This window comes from Anas acuta, chromosome 3 (genome assembly GCF_963932015.1).
Source record: "Anas acuta chromosome 3, bAnaAcu1.1, whole genome shotgun sequence".
NCBI classification, from domain to species: domain Eukaryota; kingdom Metazoa; phylum Chordata; class Aves; order Anseriformes; family Anatidae; genus Anas; species Anas acuta.
The window spans coordinates 49,456,864-49,480,037 of NC_088981.1; the positions used below are offsets into that span (position 1 = coordinate 49,456,864).

At 37.5% G+C, this 23,174-nt stretch overlaps 1 protein-coding gene across 4 annotated transcripts in view; it reads right to left on the minus strand.

The window, feature by feature from the left end:
- The window catches only part of SHPRH (SNF2 histone linker PHD RING helicase), a 44,726-nt gene extending 22,299 nt beyond the window's left edge, over positions 1 to 22,427 (minus strand). For 2 of the 4 annotated variants that reach the window (XM_068677022.1, XM_068677018.1), the window contains exons 1-18: positions 22,261 to 22,427; positions 21,784 to 21,861; positions 20,113 to 20,786; positions 19,568 to 19,697; positions 17,480 to 17,698; positions 17,037 to 17,115; positions 16,111 to 16,261; positions 15,236 to 15,341; positions 14,324 to 14,580; positions 13,228 to 13,923; positions 9,620 to 9,871; positions 8,758 to 8,836; positions 7,661 to 7,824; positions 7,320 to 7,576; positions 5,318 to 5,439; positions 3,767 to 3,855; positions 1,937 to 2,026; positions 737 to 844 (exon numbers count right to left, since the gene is read on the minus strand). In XM_068677022.1, coding sequence (XP_068533123.1) covers positions 737 to 844; positions 1,937 to 2,026; positions 3,767 to 3,855; positions 5,318 to 5,439; positions 7,320 to 7,576; positions 7,661 to 7,824; positions 8,758 to 8,836; positions 9,620 to 9,871; positions 13,228 to 13,923; positions 14,324 to 14,580; positions 15,236 to 15,341; positions 16,111 to 16,261; positions 17,037 to 17,115; positions 17,480 to 17,698; positions 19,568 to 19,697; positions 20,113 to 20,754 — 3,441 coding nt within the window. In that variant the 5' untranslated portion in view covers positions 20,755 to 20,786; positions 21,784 to 21,861; positions 22,261 to 22,427. Of the gene's footprint in view, positions 1 to 736; positions 845 to 1,936; positions 2,027 to 3,766; positions 3,856 to 5,317; positions 5,440 to 7,319; positions 7,577 to 7,660; positions 7,825 to 8,757; positions 8,837 to 9,619; positions 9,872 to 13,227; positions 13,924 to 14,323; positions 14,581 to 15,235; positions 15,342 to 16,110; positions 16,262 to 17,036; positions 17,116 to 17,479; positions 17,699 to 19,567; positions 19,698 to 20,112; positions 20,787 to 21,484; positions 21,542 to 21,783; positions 21,862 to 22,260 lie in introns of all 4 variants that reach the window. The other 2 variants (XM_068677019.1, XM_068677021.1) reach the window with 2 other exon arrangements.
- Positions 22,428 to 23,174: the final 747 nt, after the last annotated feature.

Here is a 23,174-nt window from a genome sequence, read left to right on the forward strand (position 1 = left end):
AAAAGGTATCATAATCAATTCAAAGTGTGCTCTATAAAAGAGGAAAGGAACATTTCAAAGAAAGCAAGTTATCTGTGAAATTAATGAAGAATAACACTGAAGTGAGCTTATGATTTTTAAAGGCGAAAATACTGGAAAGATTACTTCTTTACATGTATGTGCTGTATGACCCCATTTCTGTATTAGTTCTTTACTATTTTAACAAGCAGCATTTCACCTCAGGCGTTCATTAATTTGTTTGGTTTGTACCTTCCCAAGAAACGTGAATAGTCACCTTGAATTTAGCCTTACACCCAATGACTAAATGCATGTCAAAAAAGAACAGTTCCTTCAGAAGTAAAAAGTAATCTGATACACTAGAGAAACATTTCAAGCCAAAACCTCTACCTCATTGACTTAAAATCAATGTGAAACTGTTAACGTAAGAATCAAGCACAGTGCTAAACTTTACTAGAACCATTTCACCATTATTATATGCTTCTCTTTTTAGTCATCCATTCATTGAGCACTGTGAACCTCTTTGTGCGGGGATCACAGTATATTTGGGGGCTCTGTTTTTTGTGTGTGTGTGTGTGTATATGAATATACGCACATTGCTGAAGTTCCATTTGAAACAAGCCTTCAAAGAAGTATTAGAGATAATAGGTAGCTGAAGGTCTGGATAAAAAAGTAAATATAAAATTAAGATAAATTTAAATAAATTAAAAAAAAGACTAAATATGTAAGAGGTACCTGCCTTTCTCTGGAGCTCCCGAATGGTCTGGAAAACTGGTTGTAAAGCCTGATGGGCTTCTGCAACTTCTGCATTTGATTTACTCATATAATGCTGCCGAAGTTGTTCTGCCTGTATGGAAGTAGGAGTTTATATTATGTACAACTCTTATTTATGAGGTATAAAAATGCAACATCTCCTCAGCTACCATAATGCTTTAGAATGGCTATCTACCTAAATGCTACTCACCTTTGTTCTTGAGCAATATTTAGACTTAATTTTTCCCTCTAGAATTTATTAGTAACCCCCCCCCAAAACATTCAAAGACAAATTATTACATGATGTTAACCACGCGATTTTGCTTTTGGACAGGCCCAAATAACACACTAGAAATACAACACATTATAAGAGGAGTTGGAATGCCACATACTCCTTAATTCTCTCTACATTGTTTTAGGATCTTTCTATTGTTTAGCTTCAACACAATGTATTTCAATCTGAGAACCACACAATTGACTTTTACTTTACCTACATATAGAATTTATCAATAAAAATACCAAGAAAGGTTTAAATTGTATTATATTTGTGGGCATCACTCTTGTTTTTTTTCCTCCAATAAAAATTACTCCTGAGAGTGAAAACCATTTATGACATGCAGGTGTCTCTGATATAACCTGTACAAGATTATTTGATATTTTAAAAACTGATCAACAGAAATCTTGTTTCTTACTATTAACATGCACACACATCTTTTACCATTACAATCTGATATCACTAGATACCTTTATTTAGTGCATTTTAATGGTGTGTTTAAATTGTTTCTTCTGTTTGCTACTATCAAAACAATTATATTACTGCTACAGGTGGAAGTTAGTTACCAGAAACAGACCAGACTCATAGGGATTTGAATGAGCTGCTGGCAGAAGATTGTTTTTTATAGCAATTTCTGCTTTATATTTGTAAGCAAAAGCCACATTTTCCAATCCTCTTCAGATCAATGTCAGGAAAATGTGATAATTAAATTGCTTGAGTTTTAAGGCAATAAAAAAAATGAGCACAATTTCTATTAAGTTACTATGAAACTAGAAACATTTCTATTGACTAACCTGAAAGAAAATGCCCACAGTTAACTTGAAAACTGTTGTTAGAGAAAAATATTAAAGGATAAAAAAAATAAAAAGATACTCTTAAAAACGTATTTATATAAAAATGAACAAGATTTACCTCTTCTGCAAGTCGGCTATCACGCAAAGTTGGAGGAATTCCTGTGTGCTTTCCCAACAATTCCATCAAATTGTGTGTAGAATGAAGTCTCTAAACATACCAAAAAAAAAAAGTCAGTGGTAGTCACAAAAAAAAAAAATAGATTGCTGATTAAGCTTTTCCTGTCACAGTTATTGCAATGAAGTCTTATGGCAAGAAATTAGTACTCCATTAAAGCATTAGTGTCTTTTTTTTTTTTTAACCCCTATATTAATCTGGAAGCATATAATGATAAACATTGTTTTCATCATTTTACTGAGGTGGGAAGTGAAACAAGTTAAAAAGACCTTCAACACCTCTTAGCAAGTCTTCAGATTCTGTCCAGTACTCACCCTCATAATTAAAACTGCCCTTAACTATTATGTAAAACAAGTTGCTTTTTTTATAGTACATTCTTTTGTAAATCTTTCAGAACATCATATGGAGAAGTCATTTAGCATACTAAAACGAAAGAGAATGTAAGGAAAAAAAAAAACACCTCTCTCGAACACTTCAACTATTTTACTATTTTCTTTTTTTTTTTTTTTTAAACTTTTCAGGGGAAAAAAACAACTTCATTACTTCAAAGCAACTCTATTCTTCTTATTCTAGGTTCACTTTATATATCCCAAACCAGTCTACTAATGTTATGTTGCCTGCGTATTCCATGAATGTATTTTAATAACCTCCACGATTATGCATGATCTTATGCCTTCCTCACCTCCTTGACTCACTCCACCATTGCCCTATCAATACATCAGCCAGTAAAGAGCACTAACCCGCAGTGGTTTGCCATTTTCTTAGAGTCAAAGCTACACAACTGGGAAGCACTCAACAGAAGTAGTTTTATTACCTAAAGTCAATATTAGGCGGTGCACATTTTGAGGAAAATATTTACTTTATATATCATTCAGTAAAACAGCTTCATTAACAACGTTGTCACAAGTAGCTTAACAAGTTTATGCTAATATGCTAACTGAAAAATGCCTCATTAACAACGTTGTCACAAGTAGCTTAACAAGTTTATGCTAATATGCTAACTGAAAAATGCCTCAATTTCACAAACAAGGAATATCAAAGCAGCACAATGGAGGCATCAAATGACCACATACAAGATTAGCAATCAAAGAGTAACTTAATGGAAAAAAGTAAAGTAAAGAAATATACAGATCACTTCTTATTTATCTGTCATTAGCATTTTAAATATCTTGTTATGATTAAAAGAATTCTGGTCAATTTAAAACTGATAGTTCTTGAATTAACTGTTACACAGTTTATTTATCAGGAAAATATATTCATACTTTTATATAGTATTCAAAAATATATCCATATTTTTCCTGAAAAAAATAATAGATTTTTTTTTGTGTTTTAATGCTATTTGAGGTCATCTACAGTGCAATGATTTTATTAATCTCTATCACTTGGCACATTAATATCACTCCTATTGCCAACCCAGCATCCTATATTTGCACTAGTCTGCAAAATAATACCATTAATGTGAACAGTCACAGTCACATACACAAGCCTAGAAAGTCAGCTTGTTAAGTTTAGTACAGAACAGCAGGTGGAGATCATACACTGCTTCTGGGATATCGTTATGACTGAGAAGCAAAAGCTTTTTAGAAACATGGTAGGTTTTAGAAAAAGACAAATGAAGGTCACTAGACAGATTCCTATCTAAAGACTGATGCCAGCTGGCTGAAGGAGTCATTCACCACACCACTTGGGAGAAAGAAAAGTTTAACCTGTTAATTTAAATCTAGATTATTCCAATTCTTAGTCATGTCTCTTTACGTTTTAATCTTTACTCACTTGCAAGGAATCTGTTTTGAGCTTTTCTTTGTGCTCTTCAGAAGAACGTAACACTTCTCTGTAAAGCTCTGCAGCCAATGCGTATTCTTCTGGATTTAAAAAAAAGTAAACAAAACAAGAACATTTACATATACAAATTGAGTTGGTCTTCAAATATCCAGACATCACTTGCAATAAACGAAGAGGTTTTCAGACAAGCTGTATATTTGTTCATCTTCAAGCAAATCTTCCCTATTCATTCTCCCTGCTCTAAAATGGGAAAAGATACAGTGTTGAATCTTACAGGCTAAAGCAGTTTCTAAGTTAAGTATATTACATGATCGTCAGATCTATAAACTTCTTGATCTTAAAAATATCCATCCACGGTTGTGTATGTCAAAAAAAACATCTCAAATGTCACACTAAAAACCCACCATCTACAACTCATTGCAAGAATATATTACTAAATTTGCACTGCACATATGTTACTCACTCTTCCAGAGTCCTAACAACACATGCACAGAAAAGTTTCATCATACTTTAGAAATGTAAAAGTAATTACATACATGTAGGGATCATAACCGTAGATGTAAGGTACCAACATAACAATCACTTCTCAGAAAACAGATTACATAAATTGATTTAAGAAGATATGCAAAATTGAAGTTGCACACATGAAAATAGCAGCATTTAATAAAAATATTTCCTTTTCTCTCACCTGATAAAAAATTACTTAACCAGCAATACAGTCTTAGAAGACTCTTAAAATGGGGAAAGTACAAGGACATGAAATATATAAAAACAAGAAGTAAAAAAAAAAATAAAAATCACTTCCCCACATATATAGAAACGTAACAGGAATAAGATTTGTTCTTTCTTACACTGGAACAGTTGCAAACTGTAAGGGTTGTGCAATATACTATTGTTGTAACAGGACAAAAGTTACGTGCTGAATTTGCAAGGACTCAACAATGAGGCTTGTCAAGCGTTTTTTGGAAGATTTCTTGACTTGCCAGTACTTTTAGTTGGTTTAGCAGTGACAACAATTTCTTTAACTCACCTGGAATTTATGGCAAGTTTTTTAAACAACTTTTGTTTTACAATCAAGGCTTTCTTTCCCCTTTTAATTCAGACAAAAATCAACATTGAAAAATTTGTGATGCCTGCTGTACAGCTCAAACCACTAAACAAAAGCACAGACGCTAAAATACAGCCAAGTAATTCCACATTCATTGTGGAATTTTATGTGGAAGGGAACACAAAGGCAGGCCTGAAATTATTATTAGTATACTAATAAAATAAGGCAGCAGAATAAGTACAAGTGTGATTTCTTATCCTCCCAGTACAAACAGATGGTATAACTGAGAAAGAACACAAAACAGGAAAGCCAGAAATACCAAGGCACCTCAAAGACACCACACTACATCTATTCTCTCCTCCCTTGACTAGGAGGAGTGCTGGTCTTGTTATAAACACTTTTACAAGCTTATTTTCCCAAGTTTATTTTCATTAAGTCTTTTCCATAATAAGCCTACTAAAAGGAGTAAATATACTACAGCCACCCAGTCTTACCTTTAATGATATGGATACCAGCTAAGCCATTAAGAGCACACACCAACTGTCGGTGAGCTTCCTCACACTCTGTTCTACATTTCTTCTGCAGGGATGTTAGCAGTTCTTCCATGGTCATGGTGCTGGAATAGAGAGCAAGTGGCTCAAATTTGAAACAAAACCATAACGCTACAGAAGTTAAACTGTCATGCTGTGCAGCATGAAATACTATGTTACATACATGCAACATACTCTGCAAATGTTTACCAGAGATTAAAAAAATAAGAAGCCAACAAACAAACTTTTTCCAACAGACTTCTTCCAGGCAGAGATTTACTCTAACTTAAGTACATCAAGAGACTGACAACTCCTAAAAATAGGGAGAGATAAAACAAGAGGAAAAATAGAACCAGGTAAAGTAATCCTTCACGGGGCAAAATATGTTGCTCCTTCTGTTACAATAGAGAACTGGAAACAACCAAAAATAGACCTCGTGTCACTACAAGCTGAGAGAACAAAATGAGAAATGAAAACAGCCACGAGAGACTACATTTCTCCCCTTCATCACCAACCTAAACATGCAGAATGGATGAAATATTGAGGTAAGTGGAAAATACATGGAATGAAAACAGTAAAGATTAGCAAGCACAACTTCCCTTTCTTTCTAGACTTTCTTTTCTACATTTGTTTGTAATATTTGTAATTATTGTGAGGAATTTAATTAGAAGTGAAATAGCTGAACAGAAAAATAAAGGAAGGAGGAGATGAGAGGGAGAAGCAAAGAAGGAAGCATGAAGGGTAGCTTGGAATAAGGGATAAAGAATCCAGGCAGGAAGAAGACTGATGCAAAGAGATAGGAAAGTAAACTGCAGCAGCAGTCTACATCCAACCTGAGGCTGCTTCTATGACCAGTTGTTGCTGTGAGACCAGATACAACCCTGCTCACTGGAACTGTGCCAAAATCAATGCAGTACACTAAGCTGTCCCCAGCATGCTCAGCTCAGTTTTACGTTTCATTTGCGCTCTGCTGGCTAATTTCAATGCAAATAATGTAGGGGTTTGTGGGAACATTGCTCTCTCCCATGTTTGACTTCTTACTACCACACTGGTAGAATGTGAGATAAAGTGGTATAGCACAGTGCCTACTATTGGTCCCTGCTGAAACAGCTAGAAAGTCATCTACAGCTGCTTAGGCACACTTAAAGTGCCCTGTATGAGAAACAGAAAGGAGTAGGATAAAAAACTTCATAAAAGGATGGAAATAAACGTAATAAAATAGATGAACAAAAGCAAGAAACAACAGAAGCAACACGGCTAGTGCTAAAGTTTATGTTTTTCCCTCTTTTTAACTTATGAATAAAACAACACAAGCAGTGCTCTGATATTCTGGAAGAGAAACACCTTGTTTTCTCAAAGTCCATTTAATTGCACAAAAAAGAAGTAACTATGTTTCACAAAGAGTAGTGGCAACAGGCTTTAGGTCTAACAAAGGCTGGGACCAAACTGGTGTATTTGTAGGGCTTCTGTGCGAAGGGTGATCTTGAAAGCATGCAAGAGGGGGAAAGAAAGATTTGAACAGCTTTCAAGTTTTGATATATATTTACTAGCTGTGCAACCTCACGTTAAAAAAATTTGATTTAAAGAACTATTCCATTAGTTCATTGTTCTCATTTATGAAAGTGAGTTTTGTAAGACATGAAGAAATTTGGTGGGCTTGTCTGAAACTGAAAAAGAGTATATTTTGTTTCACAGTACATTTGTCACCTGTAACACCCTAGCATGCAACAGTGTCAAAGTTAAAGTGTTGCTGCATTATCACTCAGCACTAATGTTTCTTTAGCACAAGAATTACGGGCTCCTCTACTGCATATCATTCAACTTCTGTTGTCAGAGCTTGGTGTGACAAAGTTGCATGGTTAACTTATGAAGTTTAAAAGTGAGGTTTACAGCTGTACAAAATACTGCATCATTAGGCACAACTAAGTTAAGGAAGTGATACATTAAGGAAGTGATAAAAATTCACCTTTTCTGTAATGGCAAGAACTCTCCCCGAACAGCTTGTGGATGACAGCAGGCCTGCCTCAGCCGCAGCAAAGGGTACAGAATGGATGTCACAGTCCTTCTATCTAGGCTGCTAAGCTTAAGAGTCCAATCTGAAATCTTCCTGAGTTTTGCCAATGCATCCTGGCAGCACACCTCGTGCTGGCGATGATAGAAGTGTCTCTCCACAGGAGAAAAGTGAAGCCAGTGTACGTTTTCTGTCTGAGGTGGGATTTGAATCTGCAATTAAAAAATAAGTAATTTGCAAATAAAATTATTGATATATCTTCTTCAGAAATTTTAAAACCAAAACCTCTCTCTTACTTGGTCAATCACATCTTTCTTTGCTGATCTCCACATTATCTTGGCAATTAAACTGTAGAGAGGACGGGGATTTTTCCTACAATAAGGTTGATATAAAAGCTGGTCCCACCAATGTTTGACCCAGTAAGGATCAATTCCAAGAAAAAGAACCAATCCATACAGATCTGCCAAGAAAAGAAAAATGTTTTAATACTTCAGAATATGCCTCCAAAAAAAAGTTAGCTTCCACAGAAATGTTACCATATATAAGGCAAAGACATTTGAGTGATTATCTTTTCCACTTGATTTCTGGTCATTCCTTCACAAAAACAGTTAACTGGAGGCAGGGGACTGGGTGAGGGGAGGGAAGAGTCTCTCCTTTAGTTACCTGTTGATTTTTATTGAACTTGCTGGAATATCACAAGGTGTCTCTCAACCAGCTAATTTCAAGTTTAGTAGAACAAACTGATGAATTTAAACCTACTCAGAGCAGGGGTGAGAGGCAGAAAGTACATGATTGCATATGGTTAGCTAGGTCTGCCAGTTTTTTCTACAATAATATTGCTCAGTATCATTACTTTACAGCCTGCTGGGCACCTTCTGTTGCCCACTATCCTAAAAGTGGCTGCAATTCAGAAGACTTTCACTTTTCTACTACAGCAGAAGAAATTCACAAAACCCACTATTCTTGTTTTCTTACCTTGAAAGAACATAGCTTGCCAATTCTGATCAATTCAGACGCCCATCATCTTGGGGGACAAAATTTAAGGACACACTAACTTTAAGCTTGTACTCAGAACTTACTGGAGAACTACAGAAGCACATGTTTAAATGCCTGCATTGTCCACATGAGAAACAGAAATATATAATGATATCCTCAAGTTCTTGAAGACCTGGTGGCTACATTCCCTACGCTGTTGGCTTTATGATAATTCAGCTCAGAGCTGTAAGACATTCATCACATACATCACAGACCAGAGGACTTCCAAAGTCAGAATATCTCATGCATATGTCTGAATTCAGAGCAAAATTAGCAGACATTTTAAGTGCTTCAAACCCACCACCTAATTATCAGGACAAGGAAAACCCACAGCTGACACTGCTGCATAAAATCTCACCTTCTAATCCTCGCTGCACAGGAGTGCCACTGACACACCAGCGATTGATTCCACTTAAACGGAGTGCCATTTCAGCAGCCTAGAAAAACAAGATAGAATCAATGCCAGGAAAGGAAAAAACAGAGTGGAACACAGCGTGAAGACATAGGGACTTAAAAAAAAAAAAAAAAAAAAAAAAGCCTGCACAACTTTTGGTTTAAAAGTTTAACAAACCTTTAAGCAGCATTGGTACAATGTATTGCAAAAACATGTACAAAGTTACTGTGAGCTATTTTTAAGGTAACCAAAAGCCATATCCACTTGCAAGTAATCAAGTGCAATCAAATGTTCACAAGAGGCACAGAGTTAGCAAAAGAAACATACACAGAATGAATACTAAGGCCTATGAACCATGATGTAAGTAGCATTTTTGTCTTCCTGTCTTGGGCGAAAAGATTGGAAGAACATTAATTTTAATTATCTCCCATTGCACACCTAGAGTTTCCAGAGACACTGCAAATTATTTTAACCTCTGGATCCAGGGGACATATGCCTCTGAACCATGTCACTGAACAGCCTAGTGTCTTGTTTGAAACTATCAGACACTATATACAACATGATGACCTAGTTGTTTAAGCTGTCAGTATAGATTACGTTAAGTATTTTTTGAGCTGAATATATTTCAGTCTGCTAAAATTCCAGCAGGGGAAACAATTAATAATAATATCTCCAACAGAACATTCACTTCTAAAGAGCAAGCTACAAGGACAAATGACCTAAGCTCACCGAATGCTAGGAGCGGGGGGAGTCTTATTTAATTATTTACAATAAGCTTGTCAAAACCTTTTCAAGTTAAATAAATGCATGAGTGGGAATGTTATACCTTTGCAGTAGTACATTCAACCATTTGTGCTTCATCAAGGCAGATCCTCCACCACTCCACTGCTACTAAGGGGCTTGGGATGGCCATGTACCGCTTCTGGTTCCTGAAACGGCGCCCATCTTCACTGTTGCTGTGGGGTATGTCTACGTAGTTCAGTTCAGTGCGGAGGACATCGTATGTGGTGATAACCACCTCCTGCTCCGCCAGCATGTGTGGCTGCAAAAAGCCATGCTTCTTCACACCTTGGTATACCTACATGGATTTGCATTCAGTAGCTCATTAGCGAAGAATTAAGGTAAGACACCTTAAAAATAAAATATACCATATATATCATGTATGGCTTAATACATGCATACTTTTAGATGTGGCCCTCATAAAATAGGAAATCATTCACAAAACCTGTATCCATGTACTAGTATGGTCAGAAAACATAAGTAATACAAAATAACAAATGAAATACATTGATGCAATTTCATGTATAATTATTTACATCTGTACAAAACTTCAAGTATTGATTTTGTTTCTCCTTTGAAGAAAAAAGAATTTTAGAACTTGCTACAACAATTTTGCATACCAACAGCTATAAACAAGATTAAATATTCTTTTATGTTGTAAGAAGTAGCATTATCCCAGTGTTACATGCTCTCTCTTCTCTCATTTACTCTAGATGTATATTACCTTTCTCCTCTCAATCCTCTCATCTACCCCCCAAAGAATTTCGTGAAAATTTCATGGAAGATTAGACAAAGACAGTAGCATGCAGTAAGATAAAACAGTTAAAAACAGAAAATAATACTCTGGGTACTGTTTTATCTACAAAAAGTATCTCCACAGAGACTCGTGACATAGAAAGAATACCCTAGTGAGAAACAATATTCTGTTGGTGCACAGAGAACTATTATAAATCTTTCATAGTGACATTTGTTGTAATATCGGAAGTAGTTTATCTCCCTCATTATTTTAAGTACAATCCTTATGGAAACACGGAGCAGTTTCAATAAAAACTTGACAAACTAAACCAAACATTTTACTACATGCTTCCCTGTGATAGCATTTTATATCTAAAATGCAGCTAATACGATGAGTCCCAATATACTCAGAATACCAAAGCATGTCAAAATTTCATATAACGAGTGGTATAGCAAACAATCAGTGAAATCCATTTACAAAAATAGAGTTTTGTCATCCCCGGGACTTCTAGCTAAAAGTAATCATTACCAGAGCTATATAGCAATCAACTTTTCCCCCCCCTTTCTCATAAAAAAATGATTTCTCTTGCTCCCCATTTATCTCAGGAACACTCTTTAAAATTACATGCATCCATTGCTTACTACATTTTTATAAAAAGTCATTAGCTACTTCTTACCATTCACCTAGAACTGTATGTAATGCTGAATCCCAGCATTAAATGGTTTGGTTTTCTTCTCACAGATACAGGAATATCCCCATCTTTTTAGAAAACATCTAAATTCTAGTCACATCTTCAATCAGCTAATATCCTTCTATACATCTCTCAGTCTGTGATTACATAAACATTCTAATCAAGACAGTCTATTCTTATCTGAAGTTGTCTACAAATGCTTGGTTTTAATCACTTAAGATACCCAGTCCCTAAGGGTAACAAACTTCAATGCTCTCTTAATTCAAGCAACAAATGATTAGAAATACCAAAATTGAGGTGATGATATACAACCTCATTTGATTTTCCCCCTACTTAGCCCTTGATCTGTTTAATTTTCACTGTTAAAATTGTTATTTTCACTGTTACTATATTTTTTTTTACTCCAATAATCTTGCTCTACATTTCTGCATATAGCAACAAAGTTTTTGTCAACTGCAAGAAACTCCTGCAGAACATTTCTGTTCAGCCCCAGAACAAGAGAACTGAGCAAGTACAACCTGGCTAATGCACATGAACAAGGGAGAAAGAAAAGGAGACAGAGAAGGAGATTTAAAAAACAAAACACCGCAGCACAGAGCATGCTCACTGAAACAACTGTTAAGGAAAAATAGCTATTGAAGTCTAATGATCTCTTTGAAGCATTTGTGAACAGATTTTCTGGAGGTTTGTAACTTGGCCAAGTTTTGGTTGTTTCCACAGCAGCAGGAAAAGGCAACCTGCTACAAAGCAAGACCTACTGATAAATACTAATTCCTTGTTCTTTTACACAAAATCTGTAGAATTTCCCACAGGTTATGACCAGTTGAAAGAATAAAAAACATCATTCACATGCAATGCAAAATCTGTTAACATGGGAGAGTCGTTCTTCTTAAAATGAAATGAATGCAGACATTTCGTTTACAGAAAAAAAAAAACACAACTTTTCATTTGAAACAGCACTGAAAGCCATTCTGGATGGCTTACAGTTGGCAGTTAAAAGAAAATGTAAACAGTGTCTTAGAATGGAAGGTGTCACAGTTCTAAAGTACTGACATTCAGTATTTAAGCTGTTCTCCTGTTACCATGTAAATCTATTTCTGACAGTTTTCATCAAAGCTGGTATAAAACTTGGACTAGGTCCTATGAAAACTGTGCAAGCTACTCATTTGTTAGCTGCCGCAATAAAGCTAGTTATCTAAGCTAGTTAGACTGCTCACACACACAACTTACTGGAGGCCTGGACAATGTACAAATGGACAATTGAAGGATAACTGAAGATACCAGATACATTCTTGGTTGTGAAGATTTCTTTTTATCAACTTACCCTTTTTCAAAATATTTTGATCTAAGGATCAAAAAGCACCTTACCATTACAAAGGTTTTTGCTCATTAAAACTACGAAGGACAAGACTTGACTACATCATGAATCATCAGGTGGTCTGGGTTGGAAGGTACCTTAAAGATCATCTAGTTGAGATAAATAATTGAATTGAAATAAATTCAGCTTAATAAAAGACAATGCTTACCCTTGAATACTGTGACAGCTATATTAAAAATACAAAAATCCTGTACAGTCACAACTACTGTATGTATAATTAAGTTTATTTCAATGAGAAATCAAGAGATAATACAAGGTCTCCAGACAAGCAACATACTATTCCATGTCAGCCATCCTAGAGAAATGCCCAAGATGTAATGGTGTTATTTTCAGTAAGCTTGAAAGCCCAAGACTGAGAAACAGAATTCCAAAGTATACCCTTTACCTACTAAACCACTTGTTTTTATCTACAAAGAAGTGAGAAACACCTGTCAGGGAGCTGCTAAGTATACAGTGAGAGTCAATACAGCTAAAAACACCTATAGGAAGGCCTTCCTAAGTTCCTCAATAATCTTTTGGAAAAAAAGACACATACAGCATTCCCTCTTAGAAATCACGCGTTGTTGCTACTACTCAAGATTTGCTTCTGTATGATAAAGATACCTAGTTCACTGTATTGTCTCCCAATGATCAACTAACAATGAAAAAAATGAAGAACTGAACACAGATATCTTTCATGGAGAGAAATGTATCACGTATTGCCAAAACAGACATGATGGTCTATCAGCAAGGAATACAGAATTCTGACAAAGAAACCTCTGAACTTTACATGATACAGAGAGTCGGACAGAAAGCCCCAAGCCTTGATAAAATAACTCTCCAGCAGAAGATGAACATATATAATCTTACCAGAACTCGAAGAGATGATGATCTCACATGTCTGTTGATCTCATCCACCCACTGATGACAAATAGAACTTGGAGAAATTATCAGAGTTGCTCCTGTAGAAACTGGTTTCATTGCCACAAGGCAGTGGGGACAGTAAAAGGGCTTGATCTTCAAATTTTCCTCTTTGTAGTTTACACATTCTGCATGCTGCCATAAAGAACATTTCAGGCACTGCACGCGAGCTTTATAGTCAACCAATCCAAGCTCACCACAGATGCATTCAAAACGATATTCAGAGGTATTAAATGGAAACACAGAACTTGCATGCTGCACACTACTGCTGGCACGTTCTTGGGAATGTGAGGATTGGTCCTTTGGGATTTCCTGTTTGATATCAGCTTTACCTTTAGGAACATCAAGATCAGGATGACTGCTAACATCACTGGAAACAAGGAGGCTGCCATGCAAGTCAAGAGACTTTGGGACCACAGCTTCCTGCTGAACATCATTCTCTTCTGCAGAGTTCTTGTGATCTACTTCAGGTGTCTTGCTGTTTTTCCTAGTTGCACAATAATCATGTTCTTCTGTGGCAATACCTACTCGTAAAGGGATTTTAAGGACATTTTCAGAAGTGACATCACTATTTTTTGATTCTTTGGTTTGAGTATCAATATCAGTCAACTGCTTCTTCTGAGTCCTTTCTGAAGTCCTTGCTATCTACAAAGTAAAATTAAACAACATTGTCAGACTTTCTCCTCACCTTTTTTTCTTCCTTTGGAAAGAAGACTTTAACATCAAGATATAAACACCCTATATGTTTACCAGTGTTTACCACACAACTGCAAGGTAAGAACAATGCATCTGCCAGCCCCTACAGCAGTATTTTACAAGACTCATAACAAATGTAGTTAATGTTTAGCCCCATATTTAACCTACTTATAATTTCTGCTTCCTTGTCTATGAATTCCAAAGCAAATGGTGCATTTTTTCATTTTTATAAATAAGCCAGTATCACAGAAATAGGTCACAGAGACAACTTGGTTGACTGCAGTATGCAGTGGGTAGAAAGATCTGCCTTTGCACCATTCTTTGAAGTAGCTATTGAAGCAAGTTTTACCTGTTCTTTGGTTCTCTCTCGTCTCTTCTGTTCCTTGTAATTCTTTCCCAGCTTGAAAGACCCAGCCAGACCATGTCCTTTGACTTGTTCCACTACTTGTTCTGCAATTAGTTTTTCTAGAGTTCTTTTGAGAAGACGCTTATTTCTCTGTATGTCATACCTATAGACAGCACTGATATACTTAAATATTGCAATAATGGATGCTCCTTTCTTCACATTCATCTCCTTTACAGCTGCTAATACCATCACTCGTAAGCCTGCATGTATAACCAAAGCAGAAAAAAAAATACAGCTCAGACAAAATGACAGTTACCTTGGAGAACACCTATTAAAGGGACTCTGAACACTGTCTGTGCTTATCTAAAAAAATCCAAAGTGTGTACAAGCAGCAGTTTTGATAATGTTTTACTTGAGGTAGTTTTATGAATCACTTTTCAGATTAGACATGCATATTTCAATACAGAGTAACCACAAAAATAACTACCTCCTTATTTCTAAACTTCAGTAAGAAAAATTAACTCTATATTTCACTTTGATGAATAAACTCTTACAAAATGACCCCCAGGTACACACAGTTCTATAGCAGACATCTGTGTTGGTAACTTTACTTTTAAACATACACAACCTTTTGTTAGAAAGGAGTATTTTGACAGGATTTCAAAGCAAAGCAATAACTACAGATCACAAATTTAAAATCCAGTGTTCATCACCTAGTCAACTGAGGAATAATATTTTTATTTTTAGATTAATCTCTTGGTTAGATCGGCTTTGCATTCCTGGTGCTAATTGATACAGCAGAAGAACCACTTCATTCTGCAAAATCACAGACTGGCCTTAAACTCACTATCAATCGTCAACACAAGAGTTATGCCAAAAGCAAAAAGCATTAAGAAATTCATCAGAAATACTTACTGGGATATTGTATTTTTTCTTTCAATTTCAACTCCATTTCCCTTGTTTTTTTCTTTTTATTTCCTTCTAAAGGTTGAGGTGGAACAAAGAAGTTCACAAGCTTACCCTAAGGCAGACAACATTAAATAGTGTTATCAGCTCACATCTCTTCACAGCAATTCTGAACTTAATTTTTTCACATTTGAAAAAAAGCTTGAACTGTTAATGAAGTGCACACTCTTCCGATGCACTGATCCCAGTAATTTGCTTTTTTTTTTTTTTTTTTTTTTAAGTAGGTAGAATGATACCCCATTTGGCTCAGTTTTCTGGCAAATGCTGTTCAACACCCTACACTTAAACAGAAGAGCAGCCCAGCAAGCCCCTTGGGGTCTCTGCAACTTCAGAACTAAGTTGAAGGAATCTATAGCTGTAACTGACATAGATTATGGATGGGGAAAGGCAGAAGGAGAGGAAAATACATACTGTACGTACAGCCAGAAAGACAAAAATAAATAAGCAATACAGCTTGTCTAATAGATGTTTGATACTTATTAACAGAATGAAGTGAAGGGGAGAACAATTTCTGACTTAGCAGACCAAACTATGAATTCATACACTCTTGGAGTGTGTGGAAACTATTAACAGCTTATTAACAGTGCAGTTGCCTGCTAGTCCCCTTCAACAATGGGGAATGGTATCAAATGCCACTCATGCAATCTACTCCACTATTTATGTCACCAAGTATCACATAGTAAAAAGCTAAAGTTTTTACTGTACTTTAATCCAACTTTGATTCTGGATTAATATAAAACAAAGTAATAAACTTAGAGATAAAACACATTTCATTAATCTGAAAAGTAATTTCCTCATATTAAATCTTACCCTAGATGCCTCACCTCAGGTAATGTCAGATCATCTTGCTTAATGTCTTGTCGGGTGTGAGTCAGAATAAGAGCCAACACTTCTACTGTTTTTCCAAGACCCATCTCATCTGCCAAAATACCTCCAGGCCACTGAGGTCCAGCACATGGATATTCACGGATAATACTAAAAAAAAAAAACACAAGTACATTCCCAAGTGGAAAATCAGTGATTACAGAATGGTATGACAGAAGCATGTGTTCAGGAATATACACACAGCACAGTGTCAGCAAAGCAAGGGGTAGTATCTACGAATGGGTAATATCTTTTATTAGATAAACTGAGCTTGACAAAAGCTTGCAAGCTTTGAGTGTTCCAACCTGGTCAAAATTAATGTGTATGGCAGAAGGTTACCCCCACACCTCCACCCTGATAGGTTTTGCTTTGCTAATCTTAGCGTATTGCAACATTAGTCTACAAAAATAAAAATATATTCATATTCTGAAAATTACATACACGCAACAGGAAGAAAGCATACTAGCAAAAGATTCTGTTCTAAACAAATTCATGAGAAAAATGAAACAGAGATAATAAATGCATTAATAAAAAGCCTTATGCTGCCTCCTTCCAATGCTTTTAAAAGCTAAAGGAAGAACAGGTTGAAGCCTCCAGCGTTCTAATTTTAAAAGAATGTTATTCTTATAACCAAAAACTTCCATCAAATACAAGCAGCTTTAAGAACTGTCTTCAACTTCATATTTACTTATTTTTCCATGTATTATATACTCCAATTTGCCCTTTCTTTAAAAATCAAATATATCATTGTTCTAATTCTTTAGTTGTTAACTGAAAAGCTATAATTATGGATTATCTTGTATTCTCCAGGTAAAAGCTGCCAATAAGGTTTTTCACAAAGTACAGCTTTAAGGTGTTCTCTAAAGAGGTGACCATAGAAACATACCAGCCTGTAAATGGATTATAGTAGATTTTCACTCCATCCATAGTGATGACCTCTCGCCATAAGAAGTGCAGTGCATTTTCTAGGGAAAAAGAGGTCATGATAGTATTACAAGGTTTCTCTATAAACAGTACTTAGAACAGTACTTAGAATTGCTTAGCCTTATTGTGACACTTAAATAAAAGAAGCAGACATTTACGTCCACCACGCTTCATGACCAGCAAGCTGTATCACCTGCTGATCAGCAAAGCATATTTATCTTCTCATTTAGTGCACTACCCAAGCAACCCACTTGGGTTGCTTTTATAAGCCACACCTTTTATAAAAATAGTAATGAAATAATTAACAAAGCTTCAAATCAAACAGTAAGAAAACATTATGCTCATAATACAATGCCACTTGCCACTTTCCTCAGTTATACAAGTTTTCCAGGCCCATATACTTGCCATTGCTTGGAGTGCCTGTGAAGTTCTCTCTGTGAAGCATCCAATTCACAGCCTCACTTTGGTATGGCCTCAGAATAGGAATTAAGGCAGGATGCTGCACATCCTCTCTCAGCAATTGGATATCCTGCTGATGGGTATGCCTTACAAAGTCGTACAGCTCTTCGATATTTTGGCGCTCTAGTTCCATGTCTGATTCTTCTTCATCTTCCTCCAGCACATCTGTATACACCCAGTCATTCAAGAGATGCATTATCAATTAACTCTTGTTAATATTTCAGTAAGTTCTGCTGCAACATACTTAGTTAAGCCATGAAAGCAAGCAAAGCAAAACATCATTTAAACATGTCACAACTGCACCTGACTCAGCTACCAGCAGTAGGAAACAAAGAACACTTTCCTAGATGCTAACATTAACACTCTACTGCCATCATGGAAATGGATATAACTGGAAAAGCTCTTCCTTCAGCGTTTAGGCACAGAACGACCAGATCTTATTTATTCAATAAACACCTTCCACTAAGTATTTCCAGTGGATAAAGAATCACAAATAACTCACATTTCAGTTTAAAATGTTCACATGGGTTGATCGACTTAGAAAAAGAGGAAAATCACAGTGGGTTGTAAAGGATTTGTTCATTTTTCATTAAATAAAGTCCTTCTTGATATGAAAACATACTGAAGAGATTTTCTGATTGTTTTTAATATGTTTTCATGTTACTTTTAGATTATTCATCTGGCTATAAAAATTGTAGAAGTCTAACAACATGGAATTCCCATCATATCACTGCAAGAGGTCAGACAACTCATACTTCAGAAATCATAATCCTACCTCAAGAGAAGTATGTACCCTCTAGGAGACTTAGGAAAGAAGACCTTGTACATACATGTTTTCCATGAAATTTGGATATATGGGCATGCACAGAACTTATGCACTGCAGAACAAATATTTATGAAAAATTTAAGGGTCAGTATTTTAGGAAGCTGAAGATGAGGCAACAAAAGACTTACACAAGTTTTGACAGCATTTTAGGTCCCAAATAAAATCAGTACTAATAAAACCTGGGAAGAGCTGTACAACCCTACAGTTCAAATAAAGACACTAACCCTAGATAGTATTGGAAAGAAAGCCACCTTGCAGCATTTTTCTCAGAAGACCAAAATTAAGAAGCAACTCAAGCCCAGCATAATCAGCACAAAGTGACCTTTAAGGCACATTTAAAACTATAACATCATACTGAAAAAAAAGAGAAAAATGATACTGGGAGATACAACAATTAAATCAGAGTACCACTGTGACACCTCTCAAAAAAAAAAAAATAGGAAATATACCTGGCACAAACACCAGAGAGCTACAGAAACTACTCCAAGGAATCACAGAGATTCCTAACTTCATGGAAATTACAATGAAATTACCACGTTTGTGAAGTGTAACTTTGATCTTTTGCACATTCATTAATGCATCTACCTATGCTTGCTTTAACTTGATATGGAATCCATGACTCCAAGTCTCAAAACCCTCTACAGGAATATTACCAGGATGAGTACACTGAGGAAAAAAAACATAAAAGCAATAGGATGGAGAGAACATCTCCCTCATTTCTACATAACTTCATCAACGCAATTTTCTTTATAATTGTTTTACAGTATAAACCAAACAAAAAATCTGTTGCCATGGTTGTGTTAGGCACCAAACTAGGAATAAAACTTCTGAGTTGTTTTTTTTTTTAAATAAATATTTCTTAGGTAACTTCAGCCATTTACTGTAAATCTGTTCAAATAATTCACATGCATTAAAGAAATCTGCATTTACTCCCCAGATGGTAAGGTCTCAAGCTTTTATGTGCCTCAGAGCCTTATCTGTAGAGAAGGAAGATTACCATCTGTAATTTGTCCACAAGTTAATTAGCATATGATTAATGGTCGGATACTAATTTGGAAAGTTTATTACCTAATAGTATTACTTAAGAAGAGAGCTGCTCTATATGGCAGGAATAACTTGCTATTTTCCTTTATATTTGAAACTACTGAAAAGAGACAATAACAAAAATAACAAGAAGTATTCATCAACATTCAACTGAATCAGATTACCTGGAATTATAAAGCTATAGAACTTTTCCATGAGTTTTTGAATCAGCTGATTAGCTTTTTTGGGTCTTCCACCTCCATCACTGAGAAAATCTGGTTTACTAAGCCCAGCTTCCAGAAGGTAAATTCCAACCTATGAAATGTTTAATCATTTAATTATAAGAATGCTAAGGACATTATAAATAAAAACACTGAAATTTTCATAGCCTTCTACATGAAAAACCTTAGCTACCAAACTTTCAAAATAAACAGATGCAGGCAGATTTGATAAACTTTGCCAAGGTAACAGTAAGGAAGATACAGTATGTCACAGATAAAAGCTACCTTAATTCATTTGATTAAAATGTTAGTAATGGTGCAACAGTAAAGACAGTCTTAAGAACAAAACACACCAAAAACACTTGCAAAAGAATGCAAAAACTATGTATTTCATCACATTATAAAACTGTAAGACAGACTTCGTTGTTCAGCAGTGTTTAATCTGCCAATTCCAACAAAAAAGAAATTTTAAAACATAAACCAACAAAAATAGATATATGAATCAATACCTTTAAAGCTTGAGCCTCTGCAGGTCTTTGATAAAGGCCAATTATCTTTTTCTTTTGCAACCATCTCAAGCCTTCCAATATTTCACCACCTAAAGTTGGTTCCACCATAATAATTTGTTCATAAGCACCCAAGTATTCCTTTGTTTCGTTACTGTACTCTTCTTCGCTTTTTTTATGGACACAGACCTGCAGGTGATCATCAGAGTCTCCTCTCATTAAAGTAAAGCCCCTTTCATGGAATTCCTCAGCTAGAATCTGCTCAGAAGGATGACAAAGAGCAAATTCTCCCAACAAAGCTTTCCAGGACCCATCTGCACGGTATGGCAGGACGGTAATATTTAGCTGTACTGACACAGAAGTCAAGGTGGAATAAGAGTCTTCTTCGTCGTTAACTGTAAAAAATTTAACAGACTTTGAACCGGTGTCTTCTTTTTGACTGAGATCCTCATCAGTGCTATCATCATTTATAACAATGAAGGACGAAGAGGAAGTGCTTGGGCCTGGAACATCATTCTCATTGGTCATTTCATCATCTAATGTTATCACCTCATTTCTCCGGTCTTCATGCATATTCCAGCAGAGCTGTTTTTTCTTCACATCATCTATTTTTGATGGAGGTGCACGCTTTCGACGACTACTCATTTTGTCGTTTTTCTCGATGCTATTTTCAGACTCTGTGAGATGAATTTATATTAGTCAGTGATAAGTATTGCAAAATTAAATGTTCACACTGAAATTTGACGGTGCGGTTACTGCTAAACTTGCAAAGTTTTGGACACAGGCATATGCATTAAGAAATCTAACTGTTCAGTAGGCAGTTGTACAGACTATCTCCCGTCCCTACGCAAAAAGCTTACACAAAGCAGGATGTGAAGAATTTGTCTTGTACTACGGCTCATTCTACCAGACAGTTACAGAGGGAGATCAACAGGAATGCTATATTTCACTACTGCTCAGAATCTTGTGGGACAGATATAGATGTAGAAGCACTGGAATCCCTCAAAGCTGGGGGTGGAGGGAGACAGCAAAAGAAACACCATAAACAAAAGTGCAGGATGTACCAGAGATTTGGAGGCGGGCGTGGGGAAGCGACAAGCAGAGTGCCCCTCCTTTTCTTCCAAAGCCTACATACGAATGAAACTTTAAGCAAACTTAGCAGAGGACTGTCTGAAACTGCTATTACATAAAACATAGTTTAGATACTAAGGTATCAAATTCTGCCTTTAGAAGTCTCCAGTGACCGAACACTTTATTTTCCCAGGAAGTTGTGCATCCTGAGAGCTGGATATACAAACTACTTGCAGAGGAGCCCTTACTTCTGCCACCATGCATTTCAGTGAGACCAATCAGCAAACTAAATGTTTAGGCTTACTGAGTTCGACTAACTGCTAAGGTAAATCAAGATACAACTCCAGCTCCTTGCCAGAACCTGGGCAATGAACAGATTTTTTAGTTAAAATACTAGAAAATAAAGTCCACGTGCTAAACAACATACATGAAGAAGAAAATCACAGAATATTAGACTTATCCGGGAGACTAATGACTACACACTCAGGACTACATGCTCATGCTTAAGTACTCAAATAAGCACTCATCGTTTTTAAGGAAAACTATCTTTGACAGTTATAAGGATCCTTATAAGGAGCTTAAACACGGCGGCAGATTTCTTACCTCATATTACAGCGCCTTCTTTGTCACCACAACAGGAAAATATTTACACATCCACGCCGATTCAGCCTCCGCACGCAACTGTTAAGGAAACACAGACACAACCGCTACCAAAGCGCCGGGAGCCGCGAGGCAAACACCCCAAGCTCCTAATCCCAACATCCTGACGTTAAAGGGCTCCTGCGGGACGAGGGCAAGATCCCCAGAACCGCGGCTTGTTTTCCAAGTCCCGCAGGACACCGCAGCCGGCCGGCCCCGCGTTGGCTCCCCCCTCCTGAGGCCCGCGCCCCGCCGCCCCCCAGCCGGACCCGGACCCGGGCAGGGGGCGCCCCCCGGGACGGGGCTGCCCGAGCCGAGCCCCGCCGGGACGAGGCGCTCCCCGCGGGGCCCACGGCTGGGAGGGGGCGGCCGGGCTCCCCCCGCGGCGGCGGCCAACGGTCGCCAACTACCGCCAACGGTCGCTAACGGCCACTAACGTACCGCAGGGGCTCGCGCCCCGCCGACGTCCGGTGTGTGTGAGGGAGGGGGGGGGGGGAGGCGGCCCCCAGCCCGCAGCGCAGCGGCAGCGACCTCCCGGGCACGGCGATGCGCGCGCACCCGCCCCGGCCCGGCCGGCGGCCAATGGGAGGCGAGGAAGGCAGCGTTGTTCCCGCCCCCTTCCCCGCCAGCGTAACAAGGAGCGTGAGGGGGGAACGCGCGGCGCATGCGCGGTGACTCCCCGCGGCGTGAGGGGGCGGGGAAAGAGGGGCTGCCCGCAGTGGGGCGGGGCTAGGGGCGGGGCAGGAGGGAGGGCGCGGCTTCGTTGGCGGTGTGCGCAGGCGCGGGGGCAGGGTGCCAGAAAGTGCTCCCAGAGCAGGGGTGCAGGGAGGGGCTTCCTCGGCAGCTGGCACCGCGTAGGGGCAGGATCGGCCCCATGGCTGCACACAGCCCTTCAGCACATAATGTGGAAGCACTGGTCTTCCTGTGAAAGACACAGATCCACGCCTGGGGACTTGTGTTATAACAGCTATAAATAAACAAATCAGAAAGCCATTAAAAAAAAAAGTTTTTTTCTTTCTTAGTCTTTACAGATCAAATCCTTACCAAATTTTGTGGCTGATTCTCCCCCGTTCTCAGTCACTCCAGAAAGGTGAGGCTCCTGTGGCCCCAGAGGAGCTGCCCAGGGCTGTGGTGTATGCTGCGTGGAAGGAAGCCCTCAGAGCGCTGGCACTCTTTTTTGTTTCAATTCCCAGCGCATGTCTTCCTGCGTGACCATTCCTGCATGAAAATACACTTAAAAATCACCACCCAGTCCTACAACTGTAAAGTACTGTAGAACACAGATAAAATAACAACTCCATACTGCCTGATGTGCATTGATGTAGTGGGTTTATGTGGCAAGGTAACAGCAGCAG